Source organism: Elephantulus edwardii, unplaced genomic scaffold, assembly GCF_000299155.1.
Source record: "Elephantulus edwardii isolate Elephantulus edwardi_28Jun2011 unplaced genomic scaffold, EleEdw1.0 scaffold00165, whole genome shotgun sequence".
Taxonomy (NCBI): domain Eukaryota; kingdom Metazoa; phylum Chordata; class Mammalia; order Macroscelidea; family Macroscelididae; genus Elephantulus; species Elephantulus edwardii.
In genome coordinates, this window is record NW_006399915.1 from 7,588,973 (window position 1) to 7,604,386 (window position 15,414).

General features: G+C 38.7%; 1 protein-coding gene and 1 pseudogene across 1 annotated transcript in view; both read right to left on the reverse strand.

The window, feature by feature from the left end:
• Positions 1–2,843: 2,843 nt before the first annotated feature.
• The window catches only part of LOC102870723 (cell surface glycoprotein CD200 receptor 1-like), a 67,893-nt gene continuing 55,322 nt past the window's right edge, over positions 2,844–15,414 (reverse strand). Inside the window, exons 3-7 of the mRNA XM_006895364.1 lie at positions 12,090–12,407; positions 11,716–11,964; positions 8,151–8,268; positions 7,338–7,422; positions 2,844–2,933 (exon numbers count right to left, since the gene is read on the reverse strand). Of these exons, the coding sequence (XP_006895426.1) occupies positions 2,844–2,933; positions 7,338–7,422; positions 8,151–8,268; positions 11,716–11,964; positions 12,090–12,407 (860 nt within the window). The remainder of the gene's footprint in view (positions 2,934–7,337; positions 7,423–8,150; positions 8,269–11,715; positions 11,965–12,089; positions 12,408–15,414) is intronic.
• LOC102859748 lies at positions 6,592–7,371 on the reverse strand (annotated as a pseudogene).

Here is a 15,414-nt window from a genome sequence, read left to right on the forward strand (position 1 = left end):
TTCTTTCCTCTTAGGTATATTCAAAGAGAGCCTAATGTTAACAGGAAGTTCCATAAAGGCACAATGGTAAGATGTTTAGCTGTTAATCAAAAGTTTAAAAGTTCAAACCTATCAACAGTTCTGAAAAAAAAATCTAGCTTTAAAATGCTAAAAGGGGATTTTGGTGGTATTGCAACTGGTCAGACTGGCAGATCTTACTCTCTCCCATAGGGATATCAAAGAATGGGGATTTCTATTCATCATTATAATTTAAGCACTCTGAAGATTAGGGGAAATTATTGAGAGCAAAGTCAGAAACAACAAAGAGAAATTTTTACTTAGAACCAAGTAAAGCACATCCTTTTCCAAGTCTGAATTGGGCTCAAGACACACACCAAAAAAAAAAGCCAAAAAAAACCCAAAAACCAAACACCAAAAACAGGGGAGAGAAGAAGGAAGGGACCAGACTTACTGACTTTGAGCAACCATCATAGAGAAGGCAGGGCCTCATTTCCCACTGCACATAGATGACTAGTCAAGGGATATTCCATCTGAATGGATTCACTTTTGTAAGCTCCTGCATATGACCCTTTCCCCACAGTGAGCAGGCCCAGGCCACCTTGAGTAGTGAGTTGAGGTTCCCAAGCTGCCATAGCAGTAGTTCAATAAAACCACTTTTAATTTGATGCTGAGGAAATCAGTGCATGCCTGAGTGGAAATCTGTGGATAACTATTCTCAAAGAAAGAGTAGTCCCTTGATGCAAAAACCATATCCTCAGATATCACCAGTGTCAAACTGTCCTCAACCTAAGATCCCATAGATGAAGGACACTGGCAGACAGTGATTGGCAGAATTGACTGTGGAAAAACCTGAGAAAAACCCAGGTCACATCTACAACTAATGAACATCATGTCCAGCATTAATCTAGTAGGCTATCAAGTCACCATCTCATGATCCTTCCCTATACCTAACTTATTCATTTGTGGCCACAGATCCAAAATTTAAAGGCATAGCAATGCATTGATTCATTGAGACAGACATTAAACCCCAGAAAGCCCCCTAATTCACAAAGTCTAGGATTCAGAAATTCAGTGTATAGACTCAAAGACCCCTCCACCAAGGGATAGCAGGAAAAGGCAACAACTTGCTAGCATCATCTCTGTGCCTGTTCCTATGCCATCCTTACGGCAGGTCCCATGCCAAACTAGCACACTGCTGCATTCCATTATAGCAAAGTTCAGCACATATTCCACCTGACAAGTGTTAAACTGCAACCACCAACAACCAACACCTCCAACATATAGCACTGCACAGACAACAAACAGCTATAACTACACAGGCAGCCCTTCAGATGCCACACACAGGCCAGAAGAAAGAACGTTAGAAAATCTGCAACAATAACATGATCACAAAGTCCCAGAAGTAGTAGACAACTTCAAACCCTACAAAAAAACAAACAAACAAAACAAACAAATAAAAAACAAGTCATCACACAGACACACACACTATGAGCAAGGGATATTCTTCCACTTCTCCAGGTCTCTTTTTGTTTCTTTTAGTAACGTTTTGTAATTTTCTTTGAATAGATTCTTTGTGCTTCTGGCTAGGTTTACTCCTAAGTATTTAATCTTGTGATTAGCTATTGTGAAGCGTATTGTTTTTCTTAGCTCCACAATTTACACGTTCAATGCAACCCCAATATAAATACTTTTTGAGGTGACCTCAAAGCAGTTCTGACTGATAGGAAAGAGCTTGTTTAAATAAATCATGTCTCACAAGTTAAAAAAAAATTATGAACTCCAGGTTTTATGGCTAAGATCCTCCTGAACTGTTACAAATAAAAGCAGTATGGTCATTGAATTTCTATTCAAAGGAAGTACACAAAAGTGTCTTATAGAAATTTATTCTAGAACATTGTTTCACTAGTGTGACACTGAGATTTAGAATCAGACTACTATGGTGTTTAGGAAAGGAGGGGGTTAAGGTAAAGGTCGTAGATATTTGACTTTTCCTAGTGGCAAGAAGCTGCACTGCACCAGCTGCTCTGCGGAAGGGGAGAAAGGATGAGTAGTCTCCTCCCATGTGACTAACTGCCTCTGAAAACCTGCCAGAGGGTCAGCTATGAATTCCGACTGAACAGTAAGAATGGATTTGAGCATGGCAGAGGCAGTGAGGATGGTTCAGGATAGGACGACGTTCTGATCTGTTCACAGCATCGTTACAGGCAAGGATTCTAGAGGGACATCATGCTCGGGAGGGTGGAGGGACGGCGCAAGAGGGGAAGACACTCTATGAGATGGATTGATTCCGTGACTGGGGTAATCAGGATGGGTGTGTCAGAGGCAGTGCTATTGGCACAGGATAGAGCAGAGTTTAGGGCTGTTGTACATAGGGTCGCTATGAGTCGCAAACGACTCGACGGCACATAACAACAACAGCAACAACTGTCCTTTATCATTTTATCATGAACTTGTGCTTTCTCTGTAAAAATAATAACAGAACAAACTAGAGGGGAGGAGTGGGCAGAGAGAAAAGTGAAACAATGAATGCATGGAAATCCAAAATCTCTAAATTTTCATTAAAGTTAATAATAATAATAATAATAAAATTTTAAAATTAATATCAGTTCTTCAGAAAACAAGTTGGTAGCAATTAATATTCTAAAGTTCCTATTGTTTAAAGATATGGATGCACATTTGTTAGCATGTTTTTCTCTTTCAAAACCTTTGGAAACTCTGAAAATGGACCTTCCATCTAAAATTATTGGAAAATCAGTGCAATAGCTCTAATATATTTTGATTTATTTGTCTTGGTGCTAGATTCCAAAAATTTATGTTAAAGAGACCTATTCCAGCACTTCTTTTTATAGCATCTTAGATGTCTTCATCTTTCGTGCATCATCATAGACTGGATTGTTCTTCTCTGTATAGCTGGCATAGGGATGCATTTCATCCTAAAAAAAAGAACTCAAAGTCACAATCAAATCATAGAAACAAGAAAATTAACACAGAACCTGTTTTTAAAGAATGTGACCACAGCATTGGTATCTACTAATATTGCTTATACAAAGTTCATTGAATATCTCATTGCTACGGCACATAACAACAACAACATGAAGTTGGAACCAAATCATAGCTGACCCTCCAACAGGTTTTCAAGGCTGTACATTGCATAAAAGGAAATTATTCATCTTTCTCTCTCTGAGTCACTGGTGGATTTAAACTGACAGCCAAGTGCCACCTTCAGGTTAACAGTGTGACTCCCTATAGCCTAGGCCACCACAGCTCCCTGATACTGCTTATTGTTGTTGTTAGGTGCCATCAAGTCAACTACCACTCATAGAAACCCTGTGAACAACAGATCTGAACCTTGCCATATCCTGTGGCATCTTCATGATTTCCATTATACCCAAGCCCATTCTAACAGTCACTTTGTAAATCTATCTTGCTAAGGCTCTTCTTTTTTTATCTCTGATGCTCTAACTTTTCAGGAGGATATTTTTTCCAAAGACTGGGCCCTCTTGACTATATACCTAAAGTATATAAAACCAACACTTCTCATTAGCAATCATTAGTTATTAAAATTAGCAATTACTAACTGGTAAGAATTTGTGCTGCAATCCCAAAGGCACATGGTTCAAATGCACCAGCTACTCCATGGGAGAAAGATGAGCAATTTCTCATGTGATTAACTCCATTTGAAAACCTACCAGAGAGTCAGCTATGGGTCAGTCCCAACTCAATGATACACCACAACAATAACGAAAAGGATGCATGTTGTTGTTATGTGCCGTCGAGTCGCCTGCAACTCATAGCGACCCTATGTACAACAGTCCTAAACTCTGCTCTATCCCTTGCCAATCTTATCTCCGACACACTCCCCATTACCCCACTGACTGAATCAATCCATATCATCGAGGGTCTTCCCCTCCTATGCTGTCCCTCCACCCTCCCAAGCATGGCATCCCACTCCAAGGACTGATCCTGCCTTTCAACATGTCCAAAGTATGTCAGACGAAGCTTCAGAATCCTTGCCTCCAAGGAGCAGCCTGGCTTCACCCTCTCCAGGATGAACTTGTTTGTTCTCCTAGCGGTCCAAGGAATATTCAATACTCTTCTCCAACACCATAGCTCAAAGGCATCAATTCTCCTATCATCCCTAGTCCTTGTCCAGCTCTCGGATGCAGAGCAAGTGATTGCAAAGACCATGGCCTCTATCAGGCACAAATTAGTCTCTAGACTGACATCATTGCTCCTCTGTATCTTGGAGAGGTCTCTGACAGCTGACTTTACTAATGCAACTAGTCTTTTAAATTTCCTGTCTGCTGGTACCAAGAGTGTAGACTGTAGAGCCAAGCAAACTCAAGCTGTCAGCAATCTCAATCTTTTCACCATCCGTCATGATTCTGCCAATTGGCTCAACAATGAGACTCTATTTTCTTGATGTTGAGCTTCAATCCATATTGAAGGCTACAGTCTTTGACCTGAAGCAAGCACTTCAGATCCTCCTCAGTTTCAGCAAGCAGGGTTATGTCATCTGCATAACGCAAATTGTTGATAAGTCTAACTCCAATCTTGATGCCACACCCTTCCTCATAGAGCCCAGCTTCCTGGATAATCTGTTCTGCATATAGATTGAAAAGATATGGAGAAAGGACACATCCCTGATGCACACCCTTCCCAATTTTGAACCATGCAGTATTGCCTTCCTCTATTCTGATGACTGCCTCCTGGTCCAAGTAGAAATTTCGCATAAGCACAATCAAGTGTTCTGGGATTCCCATTCTTCTCAGAGTTAGCTACAGTTTGTTTTGATCCACACAATCAAATGCCTTTGCATAGTCAATGAAACACAGATAGACCTTTCTCTGGTACTTTCTGCTTCAGCCAAGATCCATTTGACAGTAGCTATAATATCCCTAGTGCCACGGCCTCTTATAAATCCAGCCTGCACTTCAGGAAGCTGTCTTGATGTGCTGTTCCAGTCATTTTTGTATAATCTTCAGCAGAATCTTGCTTGCTTGTGATATCAATGATATTGTTTGATAATTTCTACACTCTGTCTGATCACCTTTCTTTGGAATGAGAACAAATATGGATCTCTTCCATTCAGTAGGTCAGGTAGTTGTCCTCCAGATTTCTTGGCACAACTTGGTGAGCACATCCAGGGCAGCATCTGGGTGGCAAATAATGGGAAATATAACATGGATTGCCAAAAGAACAAACAGATCTGTCTTGCAAGTAGAGCAACTAGGGTCCTTATAAGGGACAAGCATGATGAAACTTCATTTCACATACTTTGAGCATATTGTGAGAAGGCACCAGTCCTTGGGAAAAGATATTAAGCTTGAAAAGAAAGAAGGCCCTTTAAAGAAGGAGCTTTTCCATAAGATGACTTGGCACAATGGCTGTAATAATGGGTGTGAGCATGGCATGTATCATGACAGTGGTGCAGAGTAGAGCAAAGTTACATAGGGTCACAATATACAGTAGTGAATTCAATAGCACTAGTAATAATAATGCCTATACTTGTGCCACTAAGTTTATGGGGCAATAAGAGCAAGACTTTGTTCTGCTATTTTATAAGAAATATATATATTCATTGAAAACCTGAGTCTCAGTATGAGATGATACAAATTGTACTAAAGTAGTATGGCACATAAAGTGATACAAGATGTATTCCAAAGGGATAAAAATTCAATGAGGTACTGACTAGAGGAGATTAAGGAGCAAGACATGTCTTAAGCATGGGTAAGAAAGGAATGGTGATGATAATGTCACCAGGAAAAAGAAATCAGGAATAAGAGGTCATTCCACAGAGAAGTAAACATCAATTTAATTTCTCTGAGGATGACGGTTCAAACCAGGCAAATATAATATGCTTCACAGGATATAGTTAATGAATTGAAAATGTGGATTTTTTTTAGATTACCTCATTTTATTTTATTAATGAGTGTCCATCTCTGAGCAACCTATCAGTGTAAGTACTACTTCAGATTTCCATCCTGCTTATTCTCAGTCTAGAATACAAGTTTTATGTGCATAAAATTTACCTAGATTTAGAGAAATAATTTACTACTTACACTGGAGTATTTGAATACAAACAAGTCAGTTTATTTATAAAATTATAAACAGTATTAACTGAGGCACTATCTCTGGTTCTGGAAACAACAGCCAATAGCCTTCACTTTCAGTGAATGGTTCTGTTATTGTTAAATTTTATCTGTATTCAATGACCCACTGTTTTTTCAAAAAGCATTTCTTACTAATTCCAGGAGGTCTGTAACTGATATACACATGGATCATTTCCTTCAAATCTTATTTCCAGAACTACAACTGGGTAGAATAAGAAAGTATCAAACAACTGAATAAAGATTATAAAAACAAAACAAAACAAAAAACCACCAAAATAAATATCAACTATTTCCTAAATATTTTCCCAGTAGATTTAGAAACAAAGATTTCTGGCTTGAAAGTAAGTACTCTAGCATTTTTTAAGAGGTCACACAATTCAACAGTTAACAACATCTATCCTGTTATCACTGGTTTACAAGTTACATTTCCTGCTACTATTAAGTAGGGAAGTACTACGGTATTCAGGGCTCTGTGCTTTTAATCAGAGCCACTGCTACTGCTTGAGAAATCTGTTGACATAACCTCTACATCATCTTCGTTTTCCTTGTTATGTCCAGGAGGTTCCAACAGGAAGTTGTTACTGTGATTTGGTGGCAACATATTCATTGACATGTCACTGGACTGCCAGGGATACTGCGGAGCAAGGACATCGGGTAATCGGCCTGCAGCCAGTGCATCCCCTGGTAAGTGCCCATTCACACCATTAGTGGAAGGATTATTCATTTGACCCAAGAGTCCACTTCTCATCTGTAAATCTGTTGGGTATGGTCTCCGTGGGTCCCCTGGAACCCAAGTCGGTGGGGCACACACAGCATTACTTGCACTAATCCTATGTGCATACTTAATGATTTTTTCAGAGGATATTGCACCTTTTCTTGCTTTTTCTATTGATTTGAGCTTTTCTTTTGCTTGATAAATAGCTGTTGCCAGTATCTGTTCTGCCTTCTTGAGCTGTTTCTGTAATTGCTGAATATCACTGCCTCTCTTCTCGACTTCTTTTTCTAAAACTTGCATTTCAAGATGGACTTTCCCCTGATTAAGTGCTAATTTCATTAGTTCTTGCAATTCTCCATCTCTGTGAATTAACAACTCCAGGATCTGGTTTTCCTCTCCAGGCTGTAATAATTTTTGATTTCTTGAAATTGCTAGCATTTCTATAAGTTCCCTGGACAAGACCTCCAGATCTTCCAGCGCAGAGAGCAGCCGCTCTCATGACCTGTTACCGCCGGTTGCGCCGGGGACGCCACCTGGACGCTCCATCTTCCTCCAAAAATTTGGATTTTTAAACGACCCAAGAGTACTTGGTAGCTATTTTTAAAAGCGATATACTTATTAGTCTTACAAAATCAGAACTTTTACTTTCCAATTAAAATATAAATAATAATAATACAAACCTCAAATTACAGAACTAGATTTCTGGAATGTGTGGATTAATAGTTTGAAATTATTTGTTTAATCTTACCTCCTCACAAATTAGAATAGTTTTTGTTGGTTTACACTTTCTGAAAAGAAAACAAAAATAAACTGAAATAAATGCATAAAATTTATTATTTACATTGAAAATGGAATACAAAATAGTATCCTATTGACATTTGGGGTTTCTTTGACTGAAGTAATAATAATCAGAAATGAATTACTGGATATGGGTAAAGAATACTGTTTGTAGTTAATACATTTAAGTCCTAAAAGAAAGGTATTAAAATCATGCATTTGAAATGTGTAATACAATATATGTGATACATTATCATTAGTACATAGAATATTTCTTGTCATATTTTTTTCTCAAATAGAAAATTAATAACCATCATCTCTTCCAAGGTCTTGCCCTGTATGGCATAATTGGTCATGTTATATGTCTCAGCATCCTACAAAATCCCTCTTAATCCAAAACCCAACTCTAATAATTTCAGAATACTTTTATTTATTATGAGAGACCTGATGTTAACGTCTTAATTTTACCCATACCTTTAATTCCATATTTCTAATATTTTTTTTGCATCAGTAAAATTAAGGAGGAAATTCATCAGTCAATATACCTGCAGCCACATCTTTTCAAATAACAAACAGGTAACATGATGATTAAGGTAATTATAGAAAAAGTGATACATGGAACAAAGAAGGGAACAAAGTGGATTGATCCTGTTGGTCTGTAACCTGTAAATATAGAAATAAAAACACAAGGTTAGGATATTTCACAATACATGAATGAAATACATTTCTGATCTTACAGAAAGGCATATTTGTCTCATTAAAAGTTCAAATATTGGTACAATGACATTATATTACCACTAGACACTCTAGAGTTCCCAGAAAAACCTCATCATAACTCAAGGCTTTGTAGCTTTTAAAGGTAAGGATTTATGAATGAAGAATCTCTAGAGGAAAGATGTAAAATTAGATTTCTCCATTTTAATAATAGTGTTAGAGTGCTTCTCACTTTCCACACTTGAAAACAAAAGGAGTCTTGTAAGAAAGTTTTTGAAAAAAATCATCTTAATCCTGAGGTTACCTTTCTGGTAGGACATTGATGCTAACTAATATCAAGCATAAAGGCACTTTCCAAATATGTGATGATCGGTAGCACTGTTGTATCCCTATGCAGAGCTGTTGGTTGCAATACAGAAAGTTCAGCATGATAGGAGGACCAGCAAGTAAAGGAATCATTGGCTTTGAGGGCCATGGTCAGAAAACGTGCTCCTGGTATTTGGAAAGTGAAGTGGAGGGCCAGCAGGTTAAGGACCCATCTCTCTAACTTCTGTTACACTTTCTTTCTTTTTTTTTTAATGTTTTTAGCTATTGTATTTCTCAGTATTTTATTTTTAAAGGATTTGACAGCTAAAACAGCAATATTATTTTGAAATATACTCTTTTTAAATAAATGTCCAACTACAATTGAATGGATTGAGAAATTATGGTAGTACAGTCACACGATGGAATACTATGCAGCACGCAGGAGAAATGATTTTGTAAATCACTACCTAGTCCCTGGGAGGGACTAGAGAGCATTATGCTGAGTGAACTAACTCAGTCCCATCAGGACAAATATCATATAAGACCATTATTGTATAACAAGTATGAGGATCCAAGGGGGGGAGGGGGGGAGCAGAAGAATGAGGATGGGGGCGGGTAATCATAAGGTGGCACAATTTGATGGGTGGAGGGAGGAGTTGTAAAGGAAATGGGAAAGATCCAGTGTCAAAAACAACATATGTAAACTTTGTAAGTAAACCAGTATAAGTTAAAAATTTTATTTAAAAGGAAAGAAATTCTCTTTCATTGAAAGTAAGAGTTGCAAGTGACTTAATGGACACATAACAACAAAAAATATATATTATTTAAAATTCCTTGTGGCACAGTGGTTAAAGCTTCGGTTTCTTGGACTTTGCTACGAGTTGGAATCAATAAACTAGCAATGGATTTTTAAAAACTAATATTTTTTTTTACACTGGTTTACTGAGGGCCAGGAGCCTCTCTCTAGTTGGAGCCACTTAAGACCTGGTGTGCTGGCCTGAGTTTTTTAAAATACATAAGGGCCCAAGGGCTGCAGGCCGTTAGGCCTGGTATTAATTTGTGCTTGTAATGAGCATTCTCCTAAGTGGTACTGTACTGCTCAGTCAATTTGCTGTACTGAGAAAACTTGGATTTCTGTGATACTCAATTCTGTGCCGTTGGTGTCTCAAATGCCATAATGGGTACCATGGTTAACAGTGGTTGGTGGAACTCCAGATTAAGACAGACATGGAAGCAGTAGTGGCATCCACTTCCAAGTAACATGCCTCTGGAAATTCTACGAACTTGGAAAAACAAAACAGTTATCAAACAAGGTTAAGATCTTTTGTTCATAGGTTCACTACGAATCATGATCAACTTGAAAGCACTTAACAACAACTAGTTACAAAGTTTATACAGATTGCTTTTCACACCAGATCATTCCCATTTCTTTTACTCCCCACTCTACCTAGCAGATTGTGCGATCCTATGATTATCCCCCTGCCCATTCTCACCCCACTGCTCCTACCTCCCCTGTTTGGATCCTTATATACATTTTACTAGTTATCTATTTCTACAATAATGGTCTTATACAGTATTTGTCCTTATGGTATTGAGTTAGTTCAGTTAGCATAATGCTCTTAATTCCCTCCCAAGTTAAGTAGTGATTTACAAAATCATTGCTCCTGTGTGCTGCATAGTGTGTGAATGTACCATAATTTCTCAATCCATTTGATTGAGTCTCAGTTTGTGTATCAGTTCTTATTCGCTCAGGGTATATTCCAAGTAGTGGAATAGGTGGGTCCTATGGAATTTCTGTTTAGTTTTCTGAGGAAGGGCCAAACTGCCTTCCAGAATGGCTATACTATTTTACAATCCCACCAACAGTGTATAGGAGAGCCTATCTCGCCACATCCTGTCCAAATTTTATTACTTGCTGTCCTGTTAAACTTTGAAACTGCTACTGGAGTGAGAAGGTATCTCGTTGTGGTTTTGATTCACATCTCTCTTATTACCAGTGATTTGGAGTACTTCTTCATGTGTCTATTGGCCATTTGAATATCTTCCACCAACCCTGATGCAATACTTCTCCTCATAGAGCCCCACCTCCCAGATAATCTGTTCTGCATATAGGTTGAAAAGGGATGGAGATAGGACACATCCCTGGCATAGACCCTTCCCAATTTTGAACCATGCAGTTGTTGTTGTTGTTGTTATGTGCCATCGAGTCTCTTGCGACTCATAGCAACCCTATGTACAACAGCCCTAAACTCTGCTCTGCCCTGTGCCAATTGCACTGTCTCACCCCAGTCAGAATAGCAAAATTTAACAGAACAGCAAGCAACAAATGCTGGCGAGGTTGTGGAGAAACTGGAACCCTTATTAACTGTTGGTGGGAATGTAAAATGGTGCAACCATTATATTCTATGCAGTAAGAAGGAAAATATTTCATTTTTGCATAAATTGCTACATAACTATATATGAAGTACCAAGGATTATAATATAAACTTAAAAGTTGATGCTTATGATCTAGACTTGGCATACTAAGCAATAGCAGCATGAGCACACAATTAATACCAATGGTATCTCTACTGTAGAAACGTCTGAAGGCATTAAAGCCTTTGAGGAGTCAAGTGAGGATAGAGAAGTAGGAACAGAGCCGATGCTACTCATGATAACCTGATAGAAAAATCTGACTTTAAATTACATTTATTGGAATTACATTTAACATTTAAGCAATAGATGAGAGTGGGATGAGTACAGAACAGAGAAATTGAATAGTGATGAGCTAATCACAGATATTAATAATAGAACATTTTGGAAAGCCCACTAGAAAGAATTGGGAGGGGAAAATACTAGAATAAAATATTTGTGAAGACAATTTTTAAGTGACATAATTCTTCTATTAAAACTACATGAATTTCCTCAAAATTACCCTTTAACTTTTCACTAAAGAAATAAGTTTTAAAAAAACCACGAAGTGAACCAATATATTATTAAAATATCTTTCTCTGTGAAACCACTGATGAGATTTCTGTGTACATTGTTTTCGTTTTTGACATAACATTTCTAAAATAATGGGAAAATCTAAGAGAAACAAGAATAACTTACCTGGATGTAGTTTTAAGGATAGACTCTTGTTTCCAGTCGAATGGGAGACAAAGCAAGTCACAATGGATACGTCATGCCCCATCCAGTTGCACTCACTCTGCACAGACACTGCACCATCACCCTGGTCTTGTTGCTCAGTGGAACAGTTCCCCTCTGGGCTCCAGTAGATCTGTGCAGCTGGCCTCCCTCCAACAGCCTTGCACAGCACAGTTCTATTTGCTATTAGAGATATGCTTTCCTTGGGGGGTACTGCAGAGATGTAAGAGAAAAACAAATACTTCCATTTTAGCATAAACAACATAGAATTTAGAAAGACATTTGACCCTGTTCCAAATCTCATTGTCTGAAATAGCACAATAGATAATGTTCTTTACCTGTCACTTGGAGGTGATAGTAACGATGGAAATTCCCATTCCTTGATACAATTTCACAGGTGTAACACCCATCATGAGTGATGGCCACTGGATCAATCTGAAGGTCTGGATTATGGTCTGGTCTGGAGGCCCAGGTTATTCGCTCATCGGCACAGTTAGTATCAATGGTCTTATTTGTATCGTTCCTGTAGGCTCTAGTGCACGAAGTATTGTCTCTGAAAAATATTTTCCATGTTGCTAGAAGAAAAGTGTTCTGTGGTACAGGATGGCAGGAGAGTATAGTCTTTGTGTCCTCCAGTACAGTCAGTGAAATGCACTCTGGACATACACACAAAAGATCTAAAAAAAAAATGTTTGGAAAAGTACTCATGGCCCTTGAATTCATACGAGAACATTATTGTGTTGGCAGTATTTTCCCTAAATACTAACTTCTTGTTGTTGTTATATGCCATCAAGTTGCTTGTGACTCATAAGAGCCCTATGCACAAGAGCCCTGAAACCTGCTCTATACTTTGCCAATTTTACTGTCTCTGACACATCTACCTAAATTACCCCAGTTACTGAATCAATCCATCTCTTTGATGGTCTCCCTCTCTTTCTCTGTCCCTCTACCCTCCCAAGCATGACATCCCTCCTTGCAACATGTCTAAAGTATGTCAGATGAAGACTCAGAATCCTTGCCTCCAAGGAGCAGCCTGGTTTTACCCTCTATTGGACAAACCAGTTTGTTCTCCTGGTAGTCTGTGGTATATTCAACGTACTTCTCCAGCACCACTGCTCAAAGGCATCAGCTGTCTATCATCCCTCGTCATTGTTCAGCACTCTGATGCATAGCAAGCAATTGCAAAGACTATGGCCTGGATCAGGCACACCTTAGTCTCCATACTGAAGTCATTACTCCTCAGTACTCTGGAGAGGTCCCTGATAGCTGACTTTCCCAACGCAATTCGTTGTTTGATTTCCTGGCTGTTGGTACGAAGAGTGTTGATTATGGAGCCATGTAAACTAAAGCTGTTAACAATCTCAGTCTCTTCACCATCTATCATAATGCTGGCAATCAGCCCAGTGGTGGGACTCTGTTGGTTTTCTGAGGGGTTTTATTGTGTTTTTTTGTTTTTGTTTTTTTCATGTTGAGCTTCAATTCATATTGAAGGTTGCAGTCCTTGACCTTCTGCAGCAAACACTTCAGGTCCTCCTCAGTTTTAGGAAGCATGGTTTTGTCATTTGTATAATGCAGGTTGGTGATGAGTCTTCCCCAAATGCTGATGCCACATTCCTCCTCATATAGCCCAGCCTCCCAGATGATCTGTTCTTCACATAGATTGAAAAAGCATGGAGATAGGATACATCCGTGGTGTATGTCCTTCCCAATTTTGAACTATGCAGTGTCTCCTTGCTCTGATCTGCCCATGGCCTCCTAGTCCAAGTACAGGTTTTGCACAATAAAATGTTCTGGGATTCCCATTCTTCTGAGTCAGCCACAGTTTGTTGTGATCTACACAGTCAAATGCCTTTGCATAGTCAATGAAACACAGATAGACATTCCTCTGGTACTCTCTGCTTTCAGCCAAGATTTATCTTACATTTGCTATAATATCCCTAGTACCATGGACTTTTCTAAACACAGCCTGCACTTAGGTGACAAATTAAGCATTCATAACACGTATACATTGAATATAATCCAAATAATTGATATATGTTCCCCTATATCACATAGTCTGGTGACCTAGTAGCAAGAAGCTGTGCTACAATCACAAAGATTTGTGGTTCAAGACCATCAGCCACTCCATGGGAGAAAGATGGGCAATCTCCTCCAGTGTGAGTAAGTGCCTCCAAAAACCATCGAAGAGTCAGCTATGGGTGAGTTCCAACTATATGGTACACAACAAACAACATATCACGTATTATTATAAGAATATGTTAAATGAGATAAAGGGTTGATATGAGTTACAGGTGACTCGACTGTGCATAACAACAACAACATATTGTTGTTGTTATGTGCCGTCGAGTCTCTTGCGACTCCTAGCTGTTCCCAGCATACATTCCAACTTTATGTTTCCAGCCACCAGGAGCTACCAGGATATGGTCTTGGACAGAAGGTTCAGAGATAAAGTACTTCCTTCAGAGTGGCAAAAAAAGTTGAGAAATCTGGCTGCAACACTCCATAGACCAAGGACAACAGACTTCAGGAAAGAGGGCTGCAACCAGAAAACAAATCATTCACACCAGAGAACTTAACTGAATGACTAGAGAGGAAGGATCAGAAGTGGTTTTCCCTCTAGTCTCAGCTAATTTTGCCACAGGAACAAGAAAGGAAGAACTTAAGACAGTGTGAGTTGTCCATCCCTTCCGTACAAGTGTATGAAGCTCTGGAACTGAAGCCAGCCTTTTCTGAGTCAAAAGATCAGAGAGAAATTCAAACAGGGTGAGCTGTACTTCCCTCCTTTGGAGCAGTGAACTCCTTAGCCAAAGTTACCAGACTAAGGGTCTGCTAAGGCCCTAGGCATGAAAAGCTCTACCACAGCAATGACAGAGAAGAAGCAGACTAAATCACACCCTATACAACCAAAACAATATAGCATCTAAAAACAGTGATTAAAACACAGAATCAATAGATTTCCTGAATCCAAAGTCTGATGGAACTTTCTGACACAGAATTAAAAACGATTGAATGTTTTAAATGGGTAAAAGATAAATGACAATTACAGGACTCTGCAATCAAAAGCCAAGAGGAACTTTAAAAAACAATCCAAGACAATGCAGATAAAACAAACAAGGCACTAAGGGCCCTAGAAAAAAACAACAGGAAACTGAAATCCAGAATATTAGGATATGAACCAATGTTCAGATGCTATCAACATGTTGGAGGCACTTATGAGCAGAGTTGAAGAAATGTAACACAGAAACAGTGAAATAGAAGATAGAATTTTCAGTACGGATCTGCTAGAACAAAGGGTGAACTTCCAAGTTGTAAAACAGCCTAGTGGTAGATGGAATTTGCTCCAGGATTTAAGAAGCATAAATGACATAGCTGAGCCTCTACATCTTGTGGTTCCTAACCTGTACACTATAATAGACAAAGTGCTAGTCTATAGGCCTTTTATTGTAAGAACCACCTTCCCTCTGTAACTTGATCTGTGCCACTACTAAAACCTCTACTCGGAATATTATTGCTTTTTAATTGTTGACTCATGTACTTTTAACTTGTTAGTTAAATTTGTGTCTTCTGGGTTGCAACACCTCCATGATACATCTTCAAGGATATGAACATGTATGGCTAAGCACAATTAATAACAGTGCATCTAAATTCCAAAATCAATCTCCA